This window comes from Spermophilus citellus, assembly GCF_964194105.1.
Source record: "Spermophilus citellus genome assembly, chromosome: 14".
In the NCBI taxonomy this organism is placed as follows: Eukaryota; Metazoa; Chordata; class Mammalia; order Rodentia; family Sciuridae; genus Spermophilus; species Spermophilus citellus.
This window is the reverse complement of record NC_138194.1, coordinates 3,776,805-3,790,777: the sequence shown is the minus strand read 5'-3', so window position 1 is coordinate 3,790,777 and position 13,973 is coordinate 3,776,805. Positions and strand designations below refer to the sequence as shown.

At 32.5% G+C, this 13,973-nt stretch overlaps 1 protein-coding gene across 1 annotated transcript in view; it reads left to right on the top strand.

Annotated features, from left to right (window-relative positions):
* LOC308633208 (A-kinase anchor protein 9-like) overlaps positions 1-13,973 on the top strand; it is a 125,195-nt gene that overhangs the window by 79,422 nt on the left and 31,800 nt on the right. Inside the window, exons 21-27 of the mRNA XM_081265743.1 lie at positions 23-255; positions 1,253-1,372; positions 4,236-4,412; positions 4,761-4,865; positions 10,369-10,521; positions 10,859-11,038; positions 11,435-12,505. Of these exons, the coding sequence (XP_081121869.1) occupies positions 23-255; positions 1,253-1,372; positions 4,236-4,412; positions 4,761-4,865; positions 10,369-10,521; positions 10,859-11,038; positions 11,435-12,505 (2,039 nt within the window). The remainder of the gene's footprint in view (positions 1-22; positions 256-1,252; positions 1,373-4,235; positions 4,413-4,760; positions 4,866-10,368; positions 10,522-10,858; positions 11,039-11,434; positions 12,506-13,973) is intronic.

Genomic DNA, 13,973 nt, shown 5'->3' with positions numbered 1-13,973 from the left:
ATGCTTTTGCATTTATAAACAGAATTACTACATGAGACAGAAAAATTAATGAAGGAAAAGCTAGAATTGCAGTGTCAGGCTGAGAAAGTACATGATGAACTTCAAAAACAAATGAAAGCTTTGGAAATAGATGTTGAAGAGCAAGTCAGTTGGTTTATAGAGATGGAACAAGAAAAAGATGCTAAAGTAATGGATTTAAGACAGCAAAACCAAGCACTGGAAAAGCAATTAGAAAAAATGAGAAAAATTTTAGATGTAAGTATTTGCAATTTGATATTGATTTTTCTCAGTAGAATACTATGTGATACTGTTCTATATTATTTTAACTTTAAATTATAGGGACTCTTAATATTTTTGCTTATGTGTGTATTCCACCAATGGAGAGAGTATTCCAATAATTTATTATGTAACAATCAAAATGAAAATAGTAAAACTAGGGCAGGGAATGTAGCTCAGTGGTAGAGTACTGCTTAGCATGAATGAAATGAGGCCGGCCCTAGGTTGAATCACCAGCACCAAAAAAAAAAAAAAAAAAACCTAAACAACAACAAAACTTGTGCCACTAGCTTGTGAATAAGCCCTACTAGTTAACGTTCCAAAATTCATAGTTAATCTTCTACTAGTCTCTCATTTAATCAGTAGTCAAAGCAGGTAAGAATTCCAAGAGCTAATTGTCTACCATTGTGTCCACCTCAAAAGGTGTGAACACAGGTAACAACAGTGTGGCACTTGGACTGGAATAGTTGCCAAGCTTCCATTGCTCTCTTCCAAAAAGATGTTAAATCTTTAATTTCACATGGATATTCTTCTTTAAGATTTCTTATAAGCCAGATTTTCTCTTCACATATCAGAGAATTAGAGTCTTATACTATTTATAATTTTAGGTATAAAACTTAAGATTATAAGAAATTGATTTACCAGACAGTTTGTTTATTTGCTTAATGACTGAGTTAGCAGTGTAATTTCTCCATTGTACAAGTACATTCATTGATGGAGAAGAATTATTTCATTCTGAGTTTAACATTACCTAAATGAAAACAAATGTACTTCAAATAAATTTTAAGTATTTAAATTTTGTGGAAGAACCCAAATAGGTAATGTGTCATACCAAAAATATTTTTGAATCTTTGTGATTCCATGGTCATCAGTCCTTTCTTTTCAAACAAACTTAACCTATAACTAAAGAGAGATAATTGGTTTAATAAATATTGTTTCTTCAATTACTATTGTTTTTATTATTGTTCAATTTCAGGAGCAAGCCATTGACAGAGAACATGAGAGAGATGTGTTCCAACCAGAAATACAGAAGTTAGAACAACAACTTAAGGTTGTGCCTCGAATCCAGCCCATTGGTGAACATCAAACTAGAGAGGTAAGAACTTTATTGGTATTGCCTATTTGTATCTTGAGTGTGAAGTAAGAGTTACATTATGAAAAACTTAAAAGTGAATAAGGTATAAATCTTAAAAATCAGGACATTGAATGTTACTTAAATGTGAGGAGGTCATTAACCCTAAAAAATGTTTATATTGGACTAGGGGTTATAGTTCATGGTAGAACACTTGCCTAGCATACCTGAAGTCCTGGATTTGATGCCAGCACCATCAAAAACAAAAAACAAAATATAAAAATGTTGTACTTAAATTTGGAATTATTTCCATCTTTATATATTTTCTAGTATTAAATAAACTTCTCTGCCTAGTTCTCTACTCCCATCCCAACTAAACTGATAATTCTCTGTAGTCACTCTTTACTAATTATTTCCCTTTCTCTTCTCTTTTACAGTCCACTACAATGAAGTTTCCAACATCTTTTTCTTGGAATTTTATACCCCTTAGTATATTTAAACTGTTCCTATGAAGGTTACCCAAAGCCTCTTGGCTGTATCTAGTAATCACCTCTCTGTCTTTAATACTACTCAACCATTTAGAGACACTCATTACAGTCTTCTATAAGTATCGCCTTCTCTTGACTGCTGTGACACACCTACTGTAGAGTGTGGTCTCTCTCCTCCAGTATTTATTTGTCTTCTGCCTACCCAAAATAAATGAGGGGTACCTCATGACTTAGTCTTAGAGTCCTCGTTCTTCCGTTTTTACATTTTCTTCCCAGTCATCTGTAAATTGCCCCACAGATGTTCCTTTATTCCTAACATCTCTGTTGAACTCTGTACTTGAATTTTCAACTGCCTACTCCGTCTCCACATAGATTTCTCATTTTTAACATATCCAGGAATCATATTCTTGGTTCCTGAATAGCCTTTATCAAAAAGACAAGAATAAAATTATTCCTTCTTCATCTCAATAAATGTTGTGCCTTCTAAATCATCTTCTTTGCTAAGTTCTAGAATTCTTCCTCAGTCCCACTCCTTCTCAGCCCTGATCCCAAACCATTAATGGATCAGATTTATACTATATCTTTTTATTCTTTTCACCTTTATTCATTTCCCTGTGTCTTAGTTGTCATTATTATTTGCCTATATGTGTGAGGTAGCCTCCTGACCAGTCTCCCTGCTTCTACTCTGTCACTCCCACTGTCCATTTTCCTCATACAGAAAACTCTACATTTATTAAACAAATGCTACATGGGAAATATTATACATATTTATACGTATATCACTTATATATATTTCTAAAGATGGCTTATCCCGGTTATAAAGAGATTGTGCTTGAGATAAGGCAATCCCAGTGTGGATCATGGCTGTGCTATGTAGTAGATGTGTGACAGTAACTAAGCTACTTAACCTTTTAAATCTATTTATTCATTTCTAAAATAAAGACAGTAATAGCTCCCACTGCATAGCAGTATTAGTGTGGCCCTTAGTTAACACTTAAATTCAACTACTATTATTTCTGAAAATAATTTTATTGCTGAAAATTATCTACAATTTCTAAGAAGTTTACTTGATTCATTTCTCTTAAAAGTACCTCAATGAAGTATAAAATGCCTATAAGTTCATTGTAATGAAATTTTAAATCTGCTAGAATAGCAGAAAAGTCATCATTCCCCTTGTTTGTAGTCATTGCCCTTATTTCTAACAAATGTATTTTTAGCTTTTGAAAAACAGTGACTTATTCATTGAAACTCAAAAGATAATTCAAGATCTCGAACTTTGACTGCCATTTTCTACTATATAATTTTTTAAAAAATATTTGAAAGTTGACCTATCTCATTCATGAAACTTTAAGGTATGTTTGAGTTTCCTCAGGAACATTGTGACCCATTTGTTCTCTGCTTACCCTGCCAGAACTAATCCCAGCTTCTGTTTTTCTGAAGACCCAAAAATTCCAACTGTGAAAACATTATAATATGCCATTTCATTGTACCTGTTATATAGCCTTTTCTTATGAACTTAATCCAAAACTTAGTCAACCTATTATTCTCAGTAGCTTTATTACTGTTAAAATTTAATCCTGTAATTATAATTAAGCTTGCATTTTTTAATGTTCTGAATAATGATTGTCATTTTGTATAATTGCCTCCAAGTATTTCACTGAATAAAGGCAGTATTCTTTTATTTCTTACCATCACTTATCTTTTTAGGAACTTCCTCTCCCTCTTGATCAGAACTAATTTCATAAATTATCTTATTAATCCTTCCTGTATTCTTCTATCCCAGAGCCACTGAATTGAAGGCACTTGCATATCAGTATTCAGGGATAAGTTCTGGGATGTGTCATCATTTATTTTGGATGCAGGAGAAACTATTAAGACACTAAATGTACAGCTCTCTCTTACCACCCATCCTCATCTCTATTCTGGGATGGTGCAATGTATAGATTGAAAGTGCTTTGTAAATAACTATTATCAAAAAATAATTCATGAAAGATTTTTTTTCAGGTTATCTTCACATTCTGAGAGCAAGTCAGTAAGTACTCTACAAATTTGCCATCTTTAAGGTCATAGGTCTTAGTATGATTGTACCATTACTAGATAATTCAACATTATTCAAAATGTGGTTTTCCCCTCTTCCTAGCTAAAGTCTTAGTCTTAAGAGAAAGAAATTTTTCTAAAAAGGGTTGAGCAAAAGCAATATTTGTTGTTTACTAGTGCTGCCTAGTTCTTATCAACTTGGGAACTATCAACCTTTGTTTGAGATAATAGTTGCTATCCTTATAAAAATGAAATTAATATAGCATTTCAAAATGTTTTTTGGAAAAAAATGATTTTTGAGATAAATTAAAAGTTATGAACTTTTCAAATTTTTAGATTTTTTTTGTTTATTATATTTTCAGGTTGAACAGTTAACAAATGATCTAAAAGAAAAAACAGACAAGTGCAGTGAGCTGCTTCTATCAAAAGAACAGCTTCAGAGAGATGTACAAGAGAGGAATGAAGAAATTGAAAAGCTAGAGTTCAGAGTGAGAGAACTGGAACAAGCCTTACTTGTTAGCACAGACAATTTTCAAAAGGTGTGACATTTTGAGTTAATTTTATTAAGTGTTTTAATGAAGAAAAGTTTGATACACAAACATCAGAGCTTGAATAAGAAAGCTTGAGGGTGGGGGCAGATGGGAAAGAGCCTTCATTTTTATCTGAGAAATGCATTTTAAGTGTCAAAAGTTCCTGTTTGACTCTATGAATGTATTCAAGACTGAATATCTGTAACTTTTTGATATTCATTAATGTAGAGTTTGTCCTCCTAACTGGTCAGAGAGAATTGCTACTTATCCAAAAGGAAACACGAACACACACACACACACTCTGAATAATCAGTATTTAATGTCTGAAAATTTGAGAACATTCTTATATATTTAAAGGTAGCGGACCAAAAACAATTTGGAGCCTTAGAAGCTAAAGCAGAATTGTCTCTAGAAGTGCAACTGCAAGCTGAGCGAGATGCTATCGACAGAAAAGAGAAAGAGGTAAGGACTTTTTTTTTCTTTTGTGTGTGTGTGTGTGTGTGTGTGTGTGTATTAGATGTAGATGGGCAAATATCTTTTGTTTTATTTACTTACATGGTTCTGAGGATTGAACCCAGTGCCTCACACATACTAGGCAAGCGCTCTACCACTTTATTTTTAAATGACAAAATATGTTTTGAGTTATTTTAAAATCAGTTACCTTGAAAATATCATTTGAACAAAATGAAGTTTGTGGTCTAAAACCAAAGTATAGACTTTCTCAATTCAGTGCCTAAATTGATCTTCAAGACAATAAACATGTGAACTGATAAGCTTATGAAGGAAGTTTATTCCAGGTTGAGAGGATAACTAGTGTGAGCACTTTGAAGCAAGAAGAAATTTAGAGAGGGAGAAAGGATAATTTAGCAGGTACGGGCTGAATGAAGAGGACAGTGGAGAAATGTAGTAGTTAGGACAAAAGGCAGCATCTCTTTTCTCCTGTTCGTGCTATGGGCATTGAGTTTTTGCTCCTCTCTACTGTGAATTTGGGTTTGCTTGCTTTCCTTTTTCTTTTTAAACTTTTCCCTGAGAATTGATAGTATTGTTTTACAACATATGAAGCTTGTGCTTAAAAGATTAATAATGAACTAGGAATGGGAATTTAGCTCAATGTGGGTTTGAATCTGCAGCACCACAAAATAATAATGACAAGAAAGTAACTATAAAGTTATCCTGTGTTGCCCTTCTCCCTCCTTCTTAAAGAGAAGGATCCAATTAGGCATGGTGGTGCATGCCTGTAGTCCCTGCTTCTCAGGACTCTGAGGCAGGAGAATGAATCACTTGAGCCAAGGAGGTTAAGGTCAGCCTAGGCAACATAATAATACCCCTGTGAGAACAAGAAAATAAAATTTACCTTTAGAGCTATAGTAATTTTAACTTTCTTTGTCTACTAGTAGTTTTCCTAAAACATATAATACTCAACATTGTATAGTAATAAATAATTTTAAATGTTTAAAATGTTTTTAATTATGTTTTTGTCTCTTTCCATAGAATTTTTCTCAGAACATTTAAATTTATTTTAACAATTACTTATTTTGCTTAAATATCGTAGAAGTATTTGGTAATAAGTACTTGGAAATCTGTTTACAAAACTAATTTAGATATCAGCTAAAATGACGGTTCAGTGAATTTGTAGTTCAAAGAAGAAAAAAGGAATCCATAGAAATTACTATAGTTGAAATGATCCATGAGAAGGATCGTTTTCCCATTTTTATGTAACATCTGAGAAGTTCTTGTTTATTAAGTTTGGAGTTTTCATGGAAGCAGTGAGCACATTTTTTGTGTGTGTAACTATTTCTGTATATTTGAAAGGAATTAATACTTAATGATTTATCTCAAATACTGAATAATCTCCTCCCCCAAAAAATGAACCTTCACAACTGGATCTAAAAGTAGTGGTAGTTGATTAAGGATATTTGATGTAGCTTACTAGTTGTTTCTCTTCATTTGTGTGTGTGTTCTGGGGCTCAAAGGGCCTCACACAAGCATTCCATCACTGAGTTATTTCCTTAGCCCTAATTCTATACATACACACACACACACACACACACACACACACACACACACACAGGTTTTTTTGTTTTTGTTTTTGTATTTTGAGATGGAAGCCATTAAGTATAGTGCCAGGCTGACTATAAACTCCAAATTACAGGGTTCAAGCAATCCTCTCACATCAGCTTCCTGAGTAGCTGGAACTACATTCATGTGCCACCATGCCCTATTATTTTTATTATCATTTGAATGTAATATATATCTACTAACACCTTAATTTCCTGAATTAAGTTTCTAATAAACATCTACCTTTTACTCAGGATCATAGTACTAGTAGTACAGAACTATAAGAAACCATAGAGAGCATCTGTTAACTGACTTTCAGTTTTTGCAGATAGAGACCCAGAGCCAAAGATGTTGAGTGAATATATACAAATTAAAATAACAGCTGACCTTCATTTACTTGCTTTAAATAACTATAATGAGTATTCTATCAGAACTCACTCCCTTACCTATAACTGAATAATGAGAGGTATGAATGTAGAATTAAAGCATATGTCTTTTAATGAAAATAACTTAAGCATTCTATCCTGAAAACTAGGCAAATGTTTTCAGATATCCTATTGAGTATAAACATAAAGATATTTTTATGTATCATTATAGTTGAGATGTTCAAATACTCCTAAAACCTAGATTTGTATAAAACATTTTTTTGAAAGTTCATTAGACTATTTAGAAATGTGGGATGAATAAAAAGAAGAAAACAGCTTCTTATAGGAGAAGGAAATATTGTGGAGACAATAGTTATTTTGAGAAAAGGATCAGTAAGTTTTAGCTCTCTGAAGAACTAATGAGCTCTAGTTTACAGATAGCAATAGTAAATAATAGTTAACTTTGCTGAGGGCTGAGGGCTAGAAAGTATATTAAATGCCTTGTCCCATTAACCCTTAACACTCTCCCTGGGAATAGATTCTGTTCTAAAATCTCCTAATTTGCCAATGTGTGACCTGATCCTTAAGAGAGGTTAGTACTTAGTACAGACAGAAAGAACTGATTCTGGAACCCTATGATGCTATGATGCCAGAACACTGAATATATTTTGTTTGTTCGTGAAAAATGTTAAAGACTGTCATTCAACATTTATTATTAAGCTGTTTCTGAATGTAGAGCACTTTTGTTCAGTTGTGAAATCAACACCAGACTTCAAGGAATATGCTATCTAATTAGTGAAACATATATAAGTTTTTTAACATTGTTTTAAGTTGTTGATGGACCTTTATTTTATTTTTTGATTATATGTGGTGCTGAGAATCGAACACAGTGGCTCACACATGCCAGGCAAATGCTTTACCACTGAGCCACAACCCCAGCCCCTATACTTTTTTTTTAAGAGAAAAAAACACTTAAAAAATAAAATAAGACTCAAATAGGTACAAATCAGTGTCATCCAAATAGTCTAGATAATCAATTGGTAGATAAGTAAAACAAGTTTAAACCTTTCTAATGTTCTGGTTTGGGTGTTGTTATAAGACAGCTTGAAACTAGAGTCTGCTTGAATAACAAGAATGTTCCATAGTGTCATTTGGAGAAACTAAAGTCTGATGTGATGTCTAAAGTTCAGCTACTTAAAATAAAAAATGTTAGTACTTTAAACCAGTCCTTCTCTGCATATGAATCAGCTGGGGATCTTGTTAAAGTGCAGGTCTTTTTTTTTTAAATCTTTTTTTTTAATTTTTAGTTGTAGAGAAACTAAATACCTTTTTTTTTTAATGTGGTGCTGAAGATCAAACCCTGTGCCTCACGCATGCTAGGCAAGCGCTCTACCACTGAGCCACAACCTCAGCTTCCAAAATGCAGATCTTGAGTGCAGCACAAGATTCTGTGCATCAAATGTGCTCTCACATGATGCCTATTCTGCTGCTCCAGAGACTACACTTTGAGTAGCAGGGCTTTTAAGACATAGAGCTAAGAATTTGACTATTAAGTGATATTACAAGGAAAAAAAAAGGTAATGTGAGGTGGGGCAGCAATTTTACTTAAATAACTATGTGTATGTTGATTTTATAATACCTTGTCATTAAAATTTGTTATAGAAGAGAATAGGTGTAAATACTGTCAGATAACTTTGAAGAAGATACAGTCATCACAATTTTCAATAAACTAACCTGGAAATTATATATGTACAACCACTAAATGTATTTTAGTGTCTACAGAGTTCAGTATCAGTGTTACAAAAAAAATTTAAGTAGAGGTCTTAGATATTAGTTATTAGAAACAGGATAAATTATAGTTTAGGACTGGAACTCCCCAGGTTCAAAAGGTGGTTTCACCACATAGTAGACATGTGACCTCAGGACAAGTTACTCCTTGTTGTAACTCCCTTCCTCAGTTCTGAAATGGGGTTAATCATAGAATAGAGCTCCTAAGGTTGTTACAGGCTTTTTAAAAAATAACAATATATAAAGTACTTTGTACCCATGCCTAGCAGTAATTCTCTATAAATAATAGCCATTATTTAGTATTGATACCATTTCTGTTTAAGAAATATTAGGCTGATTTTTTTTTTCCTTGCTGATTTGATACCATTTCTGTTTAAGAAATATTAGGCTGATTTTTAAGGCCTTGCCTTGCCTGTGCTAGAATGATTCTAATTATGTGATGTATCAGTATATAAGCAAGATATGCCCCTTTTCAACTTTAAGGCACTAAATGATTTAAAGTTGGCTCTGAGCCAGTTACTACTAAACACTGCTTCTGCATCTTAGGTTGCTGTTAATGCAACATTTTTGATCATCAAGTAAATATATGTTTATAAATTCATTTATTAAATATTAAGTAGCTGTGAAGCAGTGAGCTAAAGTGACTGCTAATGTCCTCAATCCCATTTTTTTTAAATAGAGCAATAATTAGCTCTTAATATTCATCATCAGGTTCATTTTTTTTGTATAACCATCAAAGAGGATTATTTTACTTTTATTACTAATAATCTATCTTCAAAAATTAAATTTCTGTTTTCCTATAAGTAAGAGCTCTCTGATTTTCTACTAAAATTATTTTGTTAACTTACTCTGCAATTCAGACCTAAGGATCTCTTGACCTTATTGTGTATCTCTGCTTCCATCTGCTTAATCAAACCACAAAGCAGCCAGGGCATTCAATGGATTATAATTAGATATTTGTGGGACTATATTAAGTTAGTTTTATTTGATACTAGAATAACTGAATTAATTCTACATTTTTTCTAAGCTTTTCAATAGCAACTAACTTAATTTTAACTGAATTTAACATAAGAGTTAGCATGTGGACTGCTCCTTTCTGTGACTCTTTCTGCTTATGGTAGAAAATGTTTCCTGGTGTCCTTCTTTAAGGTGTCTTCTAATTGGGCAAGATGGTTTAAGAATGTGCAGTGTGACAGGCACGGTGGCACACACCTATAATCCCACAACTCAGAAGTCTGAGGCAGGAAGATTGCAAGTTTGAGGCCAGCCTCAGCAACTTAGCAAGACCCTAAGCAACTTACTTAGCATGACTCTATCTAAAAACTATAAAATGAAAAAAAGGGCTGGGGATGTGGTTCCATGATAAAGCTCCCTTGGGTTCAGTCCCCAGTGCCAAAACAAAAACAAAATAAACAAACCAAAAAACAAAAAAAAGAATGTGCAGTGTGAGCATGTCTAGGAACCATACAGGTATGGCTGGCTTAGAAAACCACTTTCCTTTATTCTTATGAATTAAACATATGTACTTTGTAAAGCAAATACAACATTCTTTTTTTTTTAATTTTTTTTAGTTGTAGTTGGACACAATATCTTTATTTTTATGTGGTACTGAGGATCGAACCCAGTGCCTCACATGTGCACAGCAGGTGCTCTACCACTGAGCTACAGCCCCAGCCCCAACATTCTTAATTCTATCTTGACAAACATGTGTGTAAAGTTTTTTTTCTTTACTTTTCATAATTTTGATATTAAAGATAACAAACTTAGAAGAACAACTAGAGCAATTTAGAGATGAGCTTGAAAATAAAAATGAAGAAGTTCAGCAACTACATATGCAATTGGAAATACAGAAAAAGGAATCCACTACCCGTCTACAGGAACTTGAACAAGAAAATAAATTATTCAAGGTAACTATTTTAGAAAATTTTTTTTCTATAAAGAGATAATAAGTTTTGCTCCTATGTAGTTATAATAAACATTTACTAAGTCCAAATCTAAATAATACTCACTCAAAGAACACTAGCAAGCAAATAGATTTGCATGGAACTTATTTTCTGTTCATAATTAAATTTTTGAGATCTTTTATGAAAATATTTCAAGAATTATTGATCTACATTATGTCTAATTTTTTTTTTACTTGTACATTGTAGGAAATGTATTTTTTATAAGACTTAATTGAAACAATGTTGTGAAAAATGCCATGTCATGAATACATCCAACTATGATGGTTATTTTTGTCACTAGGATGAAATGGAGAAATTGAGATTTGCCATGAAGGATCCTGAGGCTATCTCTACTCATGACCAGCATATGCTATTTGGGAAATTTGCTCAAATAATACAGGAAAAAGAGGTAGAAATTGATCGATTAAATGAGCAAATTAGAGACTTTCATCAACAAATTAGACTTACAACAGATAACAAGGTATACTCATTTAAAATTGGTTATTATCTGAAATCTAATATAGTTAAATAGAGTAATTAGCTTTGGATGCCATCTGTTATAGACTTAATTCAGTATTTTATCCTTTCCAATAAAATGTACTAATGTTGACATTTTCCTAATAGAGAATCAAATACTAAAAGCATAAGCCACTTATGTTTAATAGAACTTCCAGAATGATGTTCTAAATAAGGTCTTTGTTTGATGTGATAAGGGAGGTGTTGGTCTATATTGTTGGTCTATTATTGTAACATAATGTGTCTGACAAGCATACAGCTTTTGTGCCTGATCATCTTTAAGTTTTTACCCTAAAATAAAACAAAATTTTAAAATATGAATACATACTTTTCTGTGTTTCCCTTTTTCATTAACTAATAGGATTTTGAAGAAAAAAATGAACTGATAAGGGATCTTGAAGCCCAAATAGAATGTCTGAAGAGTGATCAAGAACGTTTGAAGAAAAATAGAGAAGAAGAAACAGACAAGCTCAATGAAGTGATTGAAAAACTTCAGGAGGAATTGTCATATATTGAACAGAATATGTTGGTGGATACCAGTTCCCCCTCAGAACAAGAGGACAGCTTGAAACATCAGTTAGAAAAGGTTATAGCTGAAAAGCTGGCTTTGGAACAGCAAGTAGAAATCACTAATGAAGAAATGGCCTTCACAAAAAATGTACTTAAAGAAACCAATTTTAAAATGGATCAGCTAACACAAGAATTAGTCAACTTGAAGAGAGAACATGACCCTAAGGAAAAAATCCAAAGTATACCAGATGAAAGTGTTAGCATGACTATAGATGATATCAGCAAAGACCAACCCGAACTGGAAGTAATCCATATTGAAGATGTTCTTAAACCCCCTGAGAACAAGATGTATCTCAGATCTTTTGAAGAAAGCACCAAAGTTTCCAGAAATTTGGAAACGAAACTGCTACAGCTTGAGAGCTCTGTTAGCGCAAAGGACTTAGAACTTATCCAGTGTTATAAACAAATAGAAGACATAAAAGAACAAGGCCAATCTGAAACAGAAATGCTTCAGAAGAAGATCGTAAACCTACAGAAAGTACTTGAGGAGAAAGTAGCTGCTGCTCTTGTAAGTCAAGTCCAACTTGAGGCAGTTCAGGAATATGTGAAATTCTATCAAGATAAAGAAGTAGATTCATCAGAACTTGAAAAGGAAAATATGCAGAATTTAAATCAAATAACAGAAAACAAGATGGAGTCAGATATGTCTGCATTAACCTTGAGAATATCAGACTTAGAAAGACAAGTGATTGAAATGCATAGTACTTTGATTTCAAAAAAAGAACAAGTAGAAACTGCAGAGAAAAATGCTTTGGAAAAAGAAACGAAGAAGATAGAACTGCAGAAGTTATTGGAGGACAGTAAGAAAAAACTTGAAGGAAAAGAAAGGAAAAGAAGCCCTCACGGAGATTTTGTTCTCAAGGTTAGTTTTATATTTGAGTTTTTCACATAAAATACCCTAATAAACTCTTTTTTTTTCGTTTGCTTATTAAGCTGATTGGTAATTTACTAAGTCAAACAGTTCTGCTGACACCTACCAATTTATACATAATGGGATTTTATTTAAAAAAATCATACTGTTCTTAAAGAACTTTAGACAAACTAAAGAATTTGTTTGAGCAAAAAGTGCTACATGCATTGTGCAACACTCAGAACCAGAAGAGATTCAAACAGTTTCACTGTGCAACAGTGGGTGGTATTTAGAGGCAGAACTCACACATAAAATTCAGAAATTGCTTGATTGGTCATGGCTAGACCTTGTTTGGATGTGATTTGATTGGTTGATTGCCTATGATTGGCTGAAACATAGTTGCCTACTATCATTGGCTGAGACTTAGTAGTTGATTATACTCTGTTCATTTGATTTCCTACCAAGTTACATTTCAGACAAGTAACATTTCTTACACAGAAACTCAAGGTATAGGGACCAGATTGAATTTAACACTATAGGGTCATTTTATTATTACTAGAATAATGGGCCCAAATTATATTTTGTGATCTTCAAACATCTTTATTCAATCAGGGTTGTCATTAATTAGAATAGTTCAAATAAATATGGAAACATTAAATTTAGCAAATGTCCTCTAGAATTTCTGTGGATATTTTCCCCCTTAATGTACCTCTACTAAGTATGTTATGTCATCATCTCTTTTAAGTACCATAGTGCACCCCATAATCATCACCACCACAATAATGTATATTCATGAGTATTCTATACATTCTAATCTTGCACCGAAGACAGTTTATTAATAGATGATTTTTAATTAATACCAGCACAATTTTTTTTTTTTGGTTGGGGGAGAGCTTCATAAAATGGTCATACCACAATTTTGCAAAAACAATTTTGGCATAAAATCTGTGAAAGTTACGTAGGTGAGATACAATTATAAAAATATCAAAATATATTCATATTGAATTAATATGAGTAACAAGTTATTAGCTTGTCAAATTTTATGCCTCATAATAGATTTTATTCTTCTTAGGAAAAATTTGTAACTGACCTAAGTCTACTTACAAGATCAGAAATTGCAGTTATTTCTTAGTGTATGACAGACATGACAAAGACTTTTTTCCTTCAAGTTCCCTCACTTAATAAACTTACAATTTCAAGTACCAGAAGTTCAGTCTTACCTGCCCCAGAAGATTAATTGATACATTGGGATTTTATGTCTACTTAATTTATATTGGCAAAGGATAATAATTTCATTCACTATACTTCTTCTTCCTAGCTCATTGGAATTGCATATTAGGTAATAATTATTAAAATAATTATTAAAATAATTATTAAAATATTAATATAACTTTTTAGGTATAACTTATAATAATTATCTTTGAGCTCATATCTTTTGAGGAAAGTAATATAAATATGAAACTTTTGAGTGGCACAAAGA